The sequence below is a fragment of the Malaclemys terrapin genome, chromosome 7 (assembly GCF_027887155.1).
Source record: "Malaclemys terrapin pileata isolate rMalTer1 chromosome 7, rMalTer1.hap1, whole genome shotgun sequence".
NCBI classification, from domain to species: domain Eukaryota; kingdom Metazoa; phylum Chordata; order Testudines; family Emydidae; genus Malaclemys; species Malaclemys terrapin.
In genome coordinates this window covers 100,660,393-100,676,487 of record NC_071511.1, presented here as the reverse complement: position 1 = coordinate 100,676,487, position 16,095 = coordinate 100,660,393, and the positions used below count along the sequence as shown (strand labels likewise).

The 16,095-nt window shown below is 38.6% G+C and overlaps 1 protein-coding gene across 3 annotated transcripts in view; it reads left to right on the top strand.

The window, feature by feature from the left end:
* LRRC27 (leucine rich repeat containing 27) overlaps positions 1-16,095 on the top strand; it is a 61,924-nt gene that overhangs the window by 22,076 nt on the left and 23,753 nt on the right. For all 3 annotated transcript variants that reach the window (XM_054033297.1, XM_054033295.1, XM_054033296.1), the window contains 3 exons: positions 4,615-4,767; positions 10,140-10,392; positions 13,651-13,791. In XM_054033297.1, the coding sequence (XP_053889272.1) occupies positions 4,615-4,767; positions 10,140-10,392; positions 13,651-13,791 (547 nt within the window). The remainder of the gene's footprint in view (positions 1-4,614; positions 4,768-10,139; positions 10,393-13,650; positions 13,792-16,095) is intronic.

The window sequence follows — 16,095 nt, the reverse complement described above, 5'->3', positions numbered from 1 at the left end:
CTGTAGTCATGGGGGAGTCCCCTAGAAATTCAGTGTGGTCTTTCAGGAGCACCATCTCTAAAGGGGTTATATGTACTAATACTTCCAGTTCTTTCTGATTATTCCCCATAGTCCTTGTATTAGTGTATAGACATTTCCAGCGTTGAGCGGATTCACCCACTCATTTCCCTCTTGTTGCTTTTATGACCCTATTGTAATTAGTATGCAAAGCACTTCCTGATTAAATTCCACTTCCATAGAAAACACAGCTGCCAAAAGATTTTTTCTTGCCTACCACTTGGGTCAAGTCACTTCTCTTTTCAGATCCCTTTACTGACTACTCCTCATTTTTCTTATTAATTTCGCTCCTGAACCTCATCTTCATGGCCATGCATAACTTCACCCTACACTTGTATCTTTAGTCTTGTTTCCAGCTACTTCCCCTCAAAGCCCCTTTGCAGTTCCCCAGCCTGACATTCACTTAGGGCCCAATACCGTTAATCTTTCTCAATTTGAGTGGCATTTTATTCTGCAAGTAGTGCTGTTGAGTTCAGTGGACCTGCTCGCCAAGTAAAGTACTTCTCAACACCAAGAAGAGCGGCTGAATTGCTTGCTTAGGTTTGAAGAGGGTGGAAGAAGAAAACTTTCTTCATGCCAACCAATGTGCTTGGAACAACCTCCATGTACCAATTGATTACTCTCTCTCTCTCTTCATTCAAATCTTACCTAAGAACTTTACTCCTTTCAGGAGACCTATCAATTCTAATCTTACATTGTTTCCTCACATTTTATTTTAAAAAATAAGGTAACCAGTGAGATATTAAACTTGCAAACAACTTCTGCCTCTCACGTAATGCAGGTAAATCTATGTCAAGGTATGTTTTTCCACCTTCTTTTGTGTCCACTGTTTTATCTTCATGTTATTGTGTTATTTTTGGCATAGTTTTAAATTGTAAGGTCAGTATCCATGTCTCTTTATTTTTGTGTGTCATGGACACCTATGACATTATATCTGTAATAAATAATAAAGGCTGTAAGATGTTACCTCAATATATATTGTAATAATAGATATGACTTGATGTAAGTAGGTTCAGTTCTGTTGATGTCAGTGGGGTTGGACCCACTTACACCTGGTCTGAATTTGGTTCATTTTGTTTAAAACTTTAAGAGGAGACCTTGGTAGTTGACAGAGGACAGACATAAGCCCATGACAGATCATTAAAAGATTAGATATCTGACAAATAACCTAATGGCTAAGAGATTCTTTTAGTTGAAAATAAATAATATATCTTGGTCCTTCTCTGGATGCAGTGGGTCCAAAATAACAGTGGAACCAAGACAAGTCTATTCCACAGGGGAGGGACAGAATATTGAGAGCCCACACAGAGCATGAGTATATCCTGTGCACCAAAAGCCCTGGCTCTGTAGGGGTTCTCATTGAGTTGGAAGAGTCATCACTGCTTGTTTCCACAGCAGTGGGGACATAAGCATCCCATAGTCTACTCCATCCTGAGTTCTGGAAGGAAGGATTCCTCACCACACCCTATGCTCATGGAGAATCCCAGTGCTTAGCCCAGTTTCTCATTTTTTATCCTGTTATTTTCATCCTTTTTTTTGTATTTTTCTTTTTCCTGTATGTGAGCCATTGTCAATATTGCTGGTATTTGGCATTTCTAGGGGAGTGATGTCAGTACAATTGTTAATTATGTTACAAAGTTTGTTTTGCAATATTCCTTTCAACTTTTAATTACTAATAATTTGGAATCAAATAATTGTGCTATAAATAATATGGTTGTCATTCCTGTAAGTAAGATTTGACTGAAAACATTTTTAAAGTACTACTTAATAGAGTAATGAGTAAAGAATAAAATAAGCTCACACAGAATATTAAGTACTATGCCTTTACAAATCAAGACAAAATAAATTGATGTTCAGTCAAGCCGTGAATGAAGTTTTTAAAGTGCCATTCTCTCAAGGCGGTGTGAAAAATCTGTTCTCAGTGACTAGACTCAAGATCTCATTTTTCACATTGTGCTTCCAAATATTTTAACTATTAACCTAAAATCAATCATGCCAGGCCAAAATATTTGTTGTCATAAGTAAAATTTCTTTTAGAAATTGAATAAACTTTTTGTTTAATAAAATATTTACATCCTAGGTTTTAACTCTGAGGTTTGTTTTTAATCCATAAAAAATATAAATTCCACTATTATTAATGACCTGGCTTAGAATATGATTTCATTCTGCAGGTCCAATTAATAGGGAAATATTTGTTCTGATCACTTATTTTGCTTTTACTAATTCAGGCCTTGTAGTGGAGTGGGGATAGACGTAGGTCAAATATCCCTGCAGCCTACATTGCATATTTGGCAGCTGTCCCCAGCTCAAGCATAGCATTAAGGACACTTGTCAGGAAGCAGGGTAGTGCACAGCTGGCAATGTATGATGCACCACTAATTGCAGCTCTAACACAGTTGTTCTTTCCATGGCTGGCTGCAGGGCCAGCTCTAACTTTTTTGCCTCGCCAAGCAGCAAAAAAAAGTGCTGCCCCACCGTAATACCCCCCCAGCGCCGCCCTGCCGAACCCCCCCCCACCGAGTGCCACACCGCCAAAAACCCCCCGCCGAGCGCCGTGCCACTGAACAGCCCCCGCCCCCCGCCGCGCTACCGAACACCCCCCGCCGAGTGCTGCGCTGCTGAACCCCCCCGCGCGGCGCGCCGCCAAACAGCCCCCGCACCCCCGCCGCGCTGCTGAACACCCCCACCGAGTGCCGCGCTGCTGAACCCCCCCGCACGGAGCGCCGCCAAACACCCCCCGCCGAGCGCCGTGCTGCCGAACACCCCCGCCGAAACCCCCGCCGAGCGCCGCGCCGCCGAACAGCCCCCGCCCCCCCGCCGAACACCCCCGTGGAGCGCCGCGCTGCCAAACACCCCCGTCCCCCATCACGCTGCCGAACATCTCCACCCCCCACGGAGCGCCGCACTGCTGAAGCCCCCCCCCCATGCGGAGCACCGCCAAACACCCCCCACTGAGCGCCGCGCTGCCAAACCCCTCCCCGACGAGTGCTGCGCTGCCGAACACCCTCCGCCGAGCGCTGCGCCGCCGGAACCCACCCCCCTGGCCGAGCACCGCGCTGCGTTGCCCCCCGCCAGCCCAAGACTGGCCGCCCCTTACCAGGTGCCGCCCCAAACACGTGCTTGGTTGGCTGGTGCCTGGAGCCGGCCCTGGCTGGCTGTCATGTGCTGCCTGCAATGTTGCTTAAAAGCAAGGTAGAAGACTTAGGCATGCAAGCAGGATGCATACATTTACTGGACCCTCTCAGGAGGTAAAGCTGTATGTGGCATCTATCTCCTTTGCAAGAATAGTGCCAAGCATTTTAGGAGTGATAGGGTGGTAAATGGAAAGAAGTGGAGAGACAAAGATTGGGAGAGAAGAAATGCAGAGCAAAGTACCAAAAAAATTTTGATGGATGAAATTAGATGAATGGGAGACAAGGAATAAAAAGAAAAGGTGGTAGTGCTCTGCCCACAACCCAAAGTCTATTCACTGATTACACGAAAATGAGAATCATCAAGATATTAAGCAGTAGAATAGAAAAGGGGAAGAGATGGCAAAGGGAGAGAGCAACAAAGGCAAAATAGAGAGTAAATGTTTTTATCTTATATAACCGTTGGTGCCAAAATATTATGTCAAAAAAAATAAATAAATTTTGTTGTCAGGAATCATCAAGGAACATAAGTATGTGAGGATGATCTGATATATCTGTCTTAGTTGCAAGATGAGCATAAGAGCTGTGTTCCTAAATATGGGAGAGGGCATAGAACTATCTTGATAGGGAAAGAAATAATTTTGGTTTGGAATAAAATATTTTTATACATCATTAGTGACGCTGTCTTTTTGCATGTTTATATCTGTGCAAGTGAGTCTGATGGAACAGTACAAGTATGGGGGGAGGGATAGCTCAGTGGTTTGAGCATTGGCCTGCTAAACCCAGGGTTGTGAGTTCAATCCTTGAGGGGGCCACTTGGGAATCTGGGGCAAAATCAGTACTTGGTCCTGCTAGTGAAGGCAGGGGGCTGGACTCAATGACCTTTCAAGGTCCCTTCCAGTTCTAGGAGATGGGATATCTCCATTATTATTATTATGTTCGAAGTTTTTTATCTTTGATATATCTTTGCCTCACTTAGTGATCTTGGTGTGGCATGGTAGTCCCTGATAAAAAGGCTGTGTTCTAGAGACACCTAATTTCTTTTCATGTGAGAGGCAGAAAGTTTGCTGTACCTGAGCCTCAGTTAGCCTACGTTCATTGGTGAATATCAAAAAGCTTAGAAATGAGATGTCTGCCTTTAAGAACTACATATGTAATATTAGATATTTTAGAATTTATAGTACTATAAAATGAGTATATAAAATAAATTGTCAGTCATTTTCTACCTCTGCAACCAGAATTGACCCAATATTTTTTTTTAGACATTATACAATATCAATAGATGTATTAAGGTCCCATAGAAATAGCTATAAATAAAACAAATTGTGATGGGGAAATAAATTTCTACAGCTTAGTCATATTTGAGTCCTGAATCTGCAGATAGCTCTTTCTTCCAAAATGTTTACAGATTAAACTATTTTTGCAGGTAATTTAACTTCATTGACAGCACTGAATCTAAGGCATTGCCCTCTGGAGTTTCCACCTAAAGATGTTGTACAGAGGGGACTGCGGTCCATTCTGTGCTTTCTCCGGAATGTCGGTAATGGAAAACTTGTCAATTTAGAGCCAGATACTCAAGGTATGTAGGACAATTATTCATGAATATTTATTAAAATTGTAATTAGTTGTTTTTGAAAAACAATGTGAATGAAGTGATGCATTCCCTGTATAGGTTTGTGTCAGTAGTACCATCAACTTTTGAATGCAAAATTGGACAAGTCCTGATATATAAATAGAAAAAGAAATGTACTATTATGTTTTTAAAACATATTTTAGGATCTTGAAGGAGTCTGACTTTTATGTGGTAAGAGAGAAATTCAGGGAAGGGACTTAAGGATGTCTGTGATGTGGCTGGAGCAACAGGAGTGGAATATATTTTCAAAAAAGGCAGTTCTGATAATAGAGGAGGAGATATGAGAACAGGAAAGGCTGGACACATGCAATAATCAACATGAAATATGACTAACATATACAAGATTTTTTAGAAAGGAAAAGCCAAATTGTGATGATATTTAAAAAGAAGTAGTAGTAGGCCTTGGTGAGAAACTGACTGTCAGGAAGGAGATTATACTAAGGTTGAGACCCTCAGAGATGGGAAGGATAGTGAAATTTCCAAGAGACAGAGAAGAGGAAATATAGGAATTGTCATAACAAATCCAGCAAGTGGTTTACTGTCCTCTCTCTGATAGTGGCCAGGTGCATCTGAGAATGGTCTGAGAAACCCCATAATAAACAATTATGGAATAACTTGCTCATAGGAGAAATTTCTTTAACCCCAGGCAATTAGTGATTAGCATATGTCCTAAAGCATAAGGAATTATATTGCTTATAAACATTTATCCTATTAATGTAACTGGATGTTCCTATCAGGAGAAACAATAAAAAGTTGAATTTTAGAAATGTTGAGTTCAAAATGGTGATTGAACATCCAAAAAGAGATGTCTGAGATGCATTAAGAGATGCAGAATGGACATAGGGAGAGGGATCAGGGATAGAGAGGTAGATTTGGGAATCATTCACATAGAGGTGATGGTTGAAACTGTGGGAATAGATGAAGTCAGCAAGAATAAGGAGACAAAGGGACAGAAATCTGAAAGACACCAAGGGGAGCAGAGAGTGTGAAGAATCACTGACGGAGATATTACCATGTATGTTTTAATGACCACAAGTGTTCAGGATCTATGTTTTCCATCTCAGGTAGTAGACTATATCTCTAGCAGCACTGTGCTCTATATCAATTTGCTGTGGAGCTAGTTCAGCGCTGACCAGGAAAGAAAGTATCATTACTGAATTGCCAGCACCACTTTCTGCATGCAATACCTCTGCCTAACCCTGCTGACAATGGTCAAAAAGAAAATCTCTTGGTGACTGGATTATAGAATAATAGCTAATCTAAGTGTATTCAAGAATCCATACAGTGTTTGTATAAAGATTCCTATATCAACAAAAATTTAAACTATTTTTTTTTTCAAAAAACATTGTAGATCTATTTGAAGCAAACTTTTCTGAAGATTATTTCATTACATTAAAAGGCCAAAATAAACTAGTGTTCTTTCAAGTAAAGGGACCATATTGTTTTATATGATACTGTGCATACATTATTATTTGAACCTTTTGACTAAATTCTTTCCACATTAGTGTACATTTTAGTGTAAAATACACAAAATGCATTTACTTATATTTTTATCTTATCAAGACTAAGAAGAGATTTGGGTTAGATATTATCATCAGTACTATGCTATTCTGTAACAACTAGCTAATTCACTAGCAACAGGTAGTTATTTTTGTGCTGACTGCAGACAGATGCAAATACCTTATTAGAGTGGATTAGTGAATTAAACTGACTTGTCTGGACGGCTGAGTTCTCAAATCTTGGATTAGACCTTGAGTCAATGAGTTTTGGTAGCCTCATCCTATTTATCTACATCACAAACCCAATCCACAATCTGGCATATTTTTCAGTATCTACTCAAGAAAGGATTATACTAGAATAAAAGAGTTATGGTAGGTCAAGGATGAGATTAATTCAAAAGTCTGTTTGAAGAAGTGAGCCCAGCACCTGCCTGCACAATGTGCTCCTTATGCCTGCCTCAGACTTGTTACTCTGTTCTGATCATTTTTGAAAATTAACACAGTCTTCTATACTACTACCCATACTATTTATCATATGTCAGTATTCTAGATTACAAATAGAGAAGAACATTTAGGATGCAAGATTGCTCCTTATAATATATTCTATAGTCTTTTGTCCAGTCTAGTCTTAGTTTAGACTTTAATATAGTAGACATGCACATACTTTGAAGTTCTATATTTCACAGAATTGCCTTCTATGCTACAAGAAGATGCAAAGGCCATTGTTAAAGAGTACAAGAGAAAGTCAAAGAGATACCCTGCTCTTAGGAAAGCATTCACTGGTCCATGGAAACAGATGAGCTTCATTAGTGAGTTTAGTAGAATGTTAGTTAGAGGAAGATAACTTTTTATGTTTTATAGGAACATACTAACAATTGCATACATTTGTATGCATACATTGCAGTGTCCACAGAACGTGTAATCTCAAAATGTGTTATTGTATCTTGCTATTAAAGTTTAAAAATGTAGCATATCAAATAATTTCATATTTAAATTTCTGAAATCAAACTGAAAAAAATAGTTTGTATAGATTACATTTGTGCTTAATATACCTGAGACCTATGGCTATCTTGTAGATGGGTGTGTACTTAGCATTTCCATCAACAGCGTGATCCTTTGTAGAGCTGAAATGGGGGAAGGAAGTTTGGGTGCAGGAAAGAAAAACCAAATACTTATCCTTAATTTTGAACCAGAATTTATGTCCATGTAAGATATTCAAAATGATGCCTGTTATAGATTTTGGAAGTAATTGGGTAATAAGTCCTTTCCATTTCTGAAATATATTAGAAAGCCTTTGTTTAAACAGAATTGGGCTTTTTACAGTTTTCAGCAGATCTTATAATAATAAATAAATAAATTTGAACATGAAAAATAGAAGCAAAACAATCTTTGTTCAAGAGGATAGAACAATTTTTTCTAATAATGAACTCTTATTATTTATTCTGAAAAGTACATTTGCCTTTGAGAATTATTTGCATTATCTTGAATAAGAAGTTTAAAATAGCCATGGAATCATCTTTTCTGTTAAGTAGAAGGAATAAAACTCCTAAATCCTTGATAATATATCCCTTAGAGAGAACTATTTGGTAAATCTTGTTCAGTATCTGTTAAAATTTAATTTTTGATATCACTATTAAGAATTAAATAAAGGACTGATCTTTTGTTTGTAAAATGTGCATAGACTGTAGATAGAGAGAGAATCCTTGGCTTTACCCTATGCAGAAGAACTTGTAATGTTTCTGATGATCACTCTTGCATAATCAGCTATAACAAATAGAATAAAATCAATGAATTATTTCAGATTTTATCTAAATTCACTCCATGAGATAATTTTGATATATATCTAGTAACATGTAAGTAAATGTTTAGTTTAGAAATTATCACAATTATTTTCCACAATCATTTATTATTGTGTTTTGTTTCTGTTGCATTATGGACTAGAATGCCTATTTTTTCCTGAGATCCCTGTAAATATTTGTTATACATTAAAATGTAAGCCAAATAAATTATATTTTTAAAATACTACAGTGTTTTTCTTTTCTTGTCTAATTTCTTTCTTTGGTACATACATGATTTTGAAAATCTTATGGATTTTGTTTCTTTCTGCCACTATATAACTATATAAAAAGGTAGCCTTGCATGCTATTTATTTTCTATTTCATTCAAAGACAGCATATTTTAACTACAAAATAATTATAAAATGTATATTGGAACAGCTTCATAACTCATGCTACTGCAATATCATACTATTCTACTTTAGTTTAGATACTCTTATAATTAAGGAAAAATACTCCCCATAGACTTTGATTTTCAGAATTTGTGGACATGCCACATTTGGGAACCTTCTGTAATATTCAAGAGTTTTCTGCGCCCTCCCACGTGGCCCATCTGTTCATGCTGGATGAGCAGTATGTAAGAGGTGGTATATACACACTTCATGCAGTGAATATAACAGAATGTGCTATGGGAGAATGCATTTCCTCTAAAACTTGAGGAAAAGAGAGAGATGAAATATAGCTGTTTACTTCTCTGGGATTTGGGGAACCTCCAACTCTGCAGCTTCTGCCGAACCAAATCTTAATGCATCTTAGTCCTGACATGTAAATATAAAAAATATTCAGGTTGTGTATGTATAGACAAATGCACATAATAGAATAATTTGAGACAGTTTTTTTTTTACTGGGATACCAAATAGATTCCATGCTATGGTATCTTAGCGCTTAGCATTTTTACTTTCTTCTGATATTTATTTCTCTGGTACAAATATCTTACTTGCTGGTCATCATGCATAGCATCTTCACGCATTCATTTACTCATTATTCATGCATAGTTTATGTAGTATAGATTTACACTAGCCAAAAAACTACATCAAGAAAATATAAATATTGCATGGTTAACCACGAAAAACTAAGTAAATGACAAATGTATTGCTTAAGTTAAGCAAGATGGGCCCACCACTGCACCCTAATGGCCACAAGACTTTGGCACCGATTCCAGTCAGCTCCAGGGGCAAATTTCAAAATCCTGTGGCATAGTCTGAAAACATCCATCCACCAACCTCATGGTTATTAGCTCTGATGTCCCAGCTGGTCTCAACTATAGCAAACTATGAGGAAAGAGGTGTCTTAGGCTCTGATTAAGCAGAGCACTTGTGCATATGTTTAAATTTCATTGCCTTCAATGGGATTTAAACATGTGCTTAAAGTTAACCATGCACTTAAATGCTTTGCTGACTAGGGTGAAGTCACTCACATTGAAGTTAAACACATGTTTCTGTGCCTGGTTCATTGGGCCTTAGACAGCAAGTCAGATACAGCTTTATAGGCCAAGATTAATTTTGAATTGTATCCAGAAGTGAATGGGAAGTCAGTGCTGCTGTTGATAAACATGTTCCTGTAGGTTGACTTCACCTAGCAGTTGAGCAGCTACATATACTACATACACAGTACAGAGAATGCACCATGGTGAAAAGTTTAGATTTTTTATTATTTTACGGTAACTATATAACTCTTTAGTGGCAGAGTGAAGAGACAATCTCAAAATAACATAGACCTCACATTTCTTTTTGTCATCTGTGTTAACTTTACCATTATAGAAAATGTTTCCATTCATTTTAATGCATTGTCTACTGCTCCTTGTTCAGATGATGGTTGTAGTTTACTAATGAAGGGGAAAAGTCAGAGTATGTGAATAACAAACTAGTCTTTCATATGTATAGTCACATTCCTGAGGAAAAAAATAGAAATTTGCCAAACAAAATCTAGTAACTTCATTGGTCTGATAGATGAGTATTGAGTAATCTCCTTTTTACTCCAATAGAAATGCCACCTATTGAAAAGTTAAATTTAACTGAGTTGATGAAATCCAGTTTGGATTTGTCAGATGAGTGGCCTAATGAAGGAGAAATGCTACGATTTCAGAAGCTGAGGGAGGAAATGGTAAAAGATGAAAAGGAAGAATTTCTTGCTAACCAGGATTTAAATCCCAAAGCCACAATGCAGGAGTTTGCTGAGTTCAGAAAAAACGGCAGAAAGAAAGAGAGGCTCTACCACAAATCAGCGACTCTTTCCAGGTGAAAGAAAGTATTATATATATTTTAATTTCATATCATGAGGTACAGAATGGCAGACTATGTGTGTTGGGCAGGTGATGAATAGCCAAACTTCTAAGTGAAAAGATTTAAAAGAATTTTAACATACAGCATGATTAAAAACCCTCCATCTGTGCCCAGATGATGCATTAGTTATGCTTAGAACAAATAAATAATAAAGAAAACAAAAAGGCCCTAAATAACTCTAAATTTTCTCTAAAACTAGGAAACAATAAGCACTATCAACTTTGTAAACATGAGAAAGGAAAGACGACTGGTTGAAACTGCCATCCCCATGCAGATATAAAACTTTATCAATTCATATTTTAATAATTACACTTTTGGAAATACTTTTGGAACATGCTTAACTGAAAGAAGTAAAATCTGTTAATGCATACTAGTGACTAGAAGACCCATTTCAGATTACTTAATTTTGCACTTTTAGCAAATAAGGCTATTGCATGATACAGTGTAATTACTTCATGTATTTTGCTAACTGATGTTTATGAAACTACATAGTATGCTAGTGAATGTAAAATATGGTGGGATTTTTGTAAAAGTAATGAAGTTTAGGTAATAAACCCTCACTAGAGGACCTGCTATTGATTCTATGCTGAAAAGGGGAAGTATATTTTATGTTCACATTATTAAGTGTGTGAATTAGCAAATTTCTCCAATATATATTTTCTCTTGAGTCACTGTAGTGTTTTGTCAATGTACAGTGTTATGGAACCGCTAATATACATTCAAGTCTAAGAATTAGGAATAGTGAAAATTTTTTGAATTTCAAAGTTTTGTTGAAATTTTGAAATTAAAAATAAAATCAGGAACATTTTTGACTAAAGTTTTACATTTATTCCCCACCATCCGTTTTTGAGCAAACATAGAACTAGGTTATTTTTAATCTAGTCTTTGAATGAAATTTCACATTTCAAAGAAAAATGGAAAGAAATTTTCACAGCATTTTTTTGTGCAAGTTTTCCCTTTTTTCCCCACCAGGGAAAACAAACTATTGCCCCCTATAGGATGTGAAGAGGCAATGTATACACTCTGCCTAATTTAAAAAATATTATATAGTGGGTCAACAGTCATCAAATTATACTTTTTCTTTTTTATTGTTGTTTGCTATAAATTACTTGATTGGCTGAACATTCCTATAACTCTGTTGGTTAAGAAACATAATCTCATGTATAAGAGCATCCAAGGGACTGCTCCATTGCACTATTGGGTATGAGGTTGGGGAGGGAAACAGTAGGAATCCTTCATGAAAAAGTAAAAAATATACAGGAGTTTCTGTAATTCAGAGCTAATGAAAACCTATTCCAACAAAAAGTGCACTTAACTTGGATGGAAAGAACAAAGGAAAGTTCCAGCACTCAGAGAATCACCTACTACTTTATGTAGGTAGTTCACTAGATTTCCTGTACAGTATGCTTACAGTTTTTCATTTTATGAAAAGAACCTGAAGGTGGCACTCTGTAATCATTTTCTCTTAAAATGAATATACTTTAAGTTTATAAACTGCTTTTACTCTGAAATCTTTTTCTTGAACAGTTTCTTCTCATCACATTCTGCATCATATTTATCATCTTCATTATATATATTCTTATATTCCAGGTTCTGCTCTACAAATCCCTTCTCTACTGAAAGCAAAGGGAGGGCTTGCCGATTCAGGGTGTTTCTGTTCTTTTCCCCATAATATGATCCCATGTAACTGTATTTTTGATTATGGGTATGTCTACATAGCAACTAGACACCTGCGGCTGGCCCATGCCAGCCGACTCAGCAGTTGGGGCTGTTTCATTGTTTGGGCTGGAGTCCGGGCTTTGGGACCGTCCCACCTTGCAGGGTCCTAGAGTCCAGGCTCCAGCCCGAGCCTGGAAGTCTACACAGCAATGAAACAGCTTCACAGCCCGCGCCCCGCAAGCCTGAGTCGCCTGGCATGGGCCAGCCACGGGTGTCTAGTTGCTGGGTAGACATACCCTAAATCAGTGGTTTTCAACCAGGGGTACACATACCCTTGGGGGTACACAGAAGTCTTCCAGAGGGGACATCAGCTTATTTAGATATTTGACTAGTTTTACAACAGGCTACATAAAAAGCACTAGTGAAGTCAGTACAAACTAAAATTTCATATGACAGTGACTTATACTGCTCTATACACTGAAATGTAAGTACAATATTTATATTCCAAATTGATTTATAATTATGTGGTACAAATAAGAAAGTGAGCAATTTTTCAGTAATAATGTGCTGTGACACTTTTGTATTTTTATGTCTGATTTTGTAAGGAAGTAGTTTTTAAGTGAGGTGAAACTTGGGGGTACTCAAGACAAATCAGACTCCTGAAAGGGATACAGTAGTCTGGAAAGGTTGAGAGCCACTGCCTTAAATCCTTGATTTAGCAAGCTATTGAAACCAGTTGGACTACTTATATGCTTAGTTAGACACTTTGCTGAATCAGGGCCTAAATGTTGTTGGAATATCAATGATCTATTGTGCCTATAAAAAAAGCTTAGAAGGAAGAAAGCCAAATTGGTTTGATTTCTGTGTTTTCTTATTCTCTGATTGGCCAAGGATCAAACCCACACATAAATCTGCCTTGTGAATTTAGTTATCCCTAAGGGCCGGCCTTAGGAGCGTGTGACCTGGGTGACTGCCCAGGACGCTGTGGTTAGTGGGGCACGATGGTCAGTAGGGGTGAGTGCCGGCAAGCCTGGCGAGCCAGCCTGGCAGGGAGGCACAGGCATCAGTGTTCACCTCTACAAAGCCAGCGAGTCAGACCTTGGGTCCCCCTTTTCCATGGGCTCAGTGGTCATGGGGTGTATTGCTGGGCCAGCAGCCGCCGCTCTGCAGCTACCCAGCAGTAGCACAGACATAAGGGTGACAATACACCAGACCATGCCACCCTTACTTTTGCACTGTTGCTGGTCACAGTGCTGCCTTCAGAGCTGGGTGCCCGGCCAGCAGCCACCACTGTCTGGCCGTCCAACCATCACTTAATTTGTGCCAGTGCCTCCTGGTGCTGAGCTCTGGCATCTCTTTCATTACAAATTAAGCACATGGAGGAGCCTACAGGTGCTGGGGGCAATGAGGGTGTCTGCCTGGGGCCAAAATACAAGTTTGCCCAGGGTGCCATTTTCCTTAAGGCCAGCCCTCACTATCATTAATTAATTTTTTCACCTGCTTGCCCTTTAATGCAGTATTGAATTAACTGTATCAAACTGCCTATTTTAAAAGGAAGAAGTTCTCACAGAAAAATACATTTTCTGAGTTTCAATCATATGATAAGATGATTCAAGCAAAGCGAGCTGAAGAGTTCAGATTGGCTGTGCAAAAGGAACTAAAAGAGACCCAGGCTTTAATTGAACAGCACAGAAAGTAAGTTTTATGGTTATGTTGCTTAATGACAATGCTGTATTTTTAAGTTGTTGTTCAGCTGTTCTTAACAAATTGTAACTTTTTTCCCTTCACAAATCACCATTTTACCATTTGTAAGGAAAGAAAATCATTACAAATGATCTGGATTATGAATAGAAATGTAAGGGGTAGTTTCCTTCACAAAGCACAGTGCTCCTAGGGGACAGGAGTGTGAACTATTGAATTTCTCATTGACTTCACTGGGGAAACATGAGTTTCTGTTCCCATCTAGTGGAGAAAATGTTCCCTTTCACTATTCCTTACGTCATATAATATATTATAGAAATATTTAAATAACCTTTTTTAATCTTTACTAACAGCAATGTACTCAGATGCGGATTAGGGATTTGTGGTAGCCTCTTGCCACCCCTTCTGCCTGCAGTCCCTCCCGCCCTTGTCATTCTCCCCCATGCTCCTGCCAGGGAAATGGGGTTGGGGCGCGGGGGCTTGCCCCACCCTGCCCCCCCGCCCGGTGCTTCTGCTGGAGAGCTAGGTCAGCATGCGGGCTTTGTAGCCTATAGGGCTAGCCTGCTTGCTTGCCTATGTTTTATTATAATAGGTTATAATAGGATTATAGGTTTATAATAGAGTATATGTTAGCTGTAATGCAAGGGACCTACAGGCCACATCCTGTATGTTGAGCTTAGCTAAGGCAAAGTTAGCACATATATGTTTGGGACTTTTCACCCAGACAGCAAAGTTAACATACATATGCCTGGGACCTTTCACCTTGTTATCTTCTGATCAGAATAATTGGTGAGCCTATAACCCATACTATCCAAATTAATAATATTAACCTCCTAAAATCAGACAACAGCTTCCCCTGTTCGCCTGGTGCTCCTGCCGGGGGCCCCGTTGGTCCAGTGGCTAATCCACCACTGAATCTGCTAGAGGCAATAATTTGTGTCATAAAACATGTTGACATTTTTTCATTATAAAGAGTATGTATATTTAACAAATTTTGTTCTAAGAATTGTAAATTGTTTAAAATTCTGCCTTTTGTCCTACCAGATGCATGCATTTTGAATCATATTCAGAAGCCAACACACTAGCCATGGAACTTATCCAAAAAAAAGCATATAGATTGTTAGGTCTACTTTATAACATTGTCTTAAATTTTCCAACATATGTCTGAAATGTAGTTCATGTTTTTGCATAGTGGGACAAATGCAATCCTCTCTCTGCAGAGGTATGCCTGGCAGCACAAGATCTTGCACATCTTGCAGTTAGCAGGATTTGGAGGAGTGCGCAGAAGGTATACTTCCATATGTTGCAGAGCCCAGCTTCTTTGGGGTTGTCTTCACATCAGTCCACAGAGGGGGACTGGGCAGAGTAAGGATGGGAGCAGAGGTTCTGCCACTGTGTGGATTCTCTTGTTGCTACCTTTCCTTCCTGCCTGCATAGGGATGTTGAGGTTGTGGAGGGCTACTGCAATCATTGTGCACCCTTCCCTTCCTGAGGGACCTAGCCTAGATACTGATTTGGGCCAATGTCAGTTCGTTTAATAATTAATTAACCATAATACTTGTTTTTCCCTTTGTAGATATTAATCCCCTAGTTCTTGTTTCTCCCTTAATTAACTTACCTCCATGGCGGACCAGGGGCTTATCTATACTGGTTTTTTTGCCGTGGTCTAACAACAATGATGGAGATGCACCAGTGCATACCACTAGCATAGCATTGGTGTGCACTGGTGTAAAAAATGACTTGCTGTGTGACGATGTTATTCATGTATATGTACATGAATCTTATGTAAAACTAGGGAGTTACTACAGTCGTCATCCTTGAAGCCCATAAATTCCCCCCACAGTGAAGCATTAACAAATTAAGTACCTGAATGGATGATAATTTAAAAAAAAAAATCCAAACAAAAATTGTGGAACTAATATAACACCTGCTAAACTTCTCCACTAATTCACACAGCTTTTCATTATAGTTCTTCTCTCTTTGATCACTTTTGAGCTTTTCAGGTAAAAACTTTGGTTCAGATTCCAAGAAACCCAGTTCAGACTGATGTGGCTGGTGTGCATTATGCCACCAGCACAAGCATAAAACCGGCACATCTAATCCTAGGAAGATCAACTCAGTGCAAGGGGGATTCTCTGTTTGAATTGTCAAGGTAGCTCTTACACGACTCTACATCCTGGTATTTGGTGTAGCAAAGAAAAGACTAGAGGAAATATGCATGGCTAGGACACCTCAACACCATGATAATCTCCAGCTGCAATTTCAGTCTCTTGGAGCCATTAGCAGCCAATGTAGATC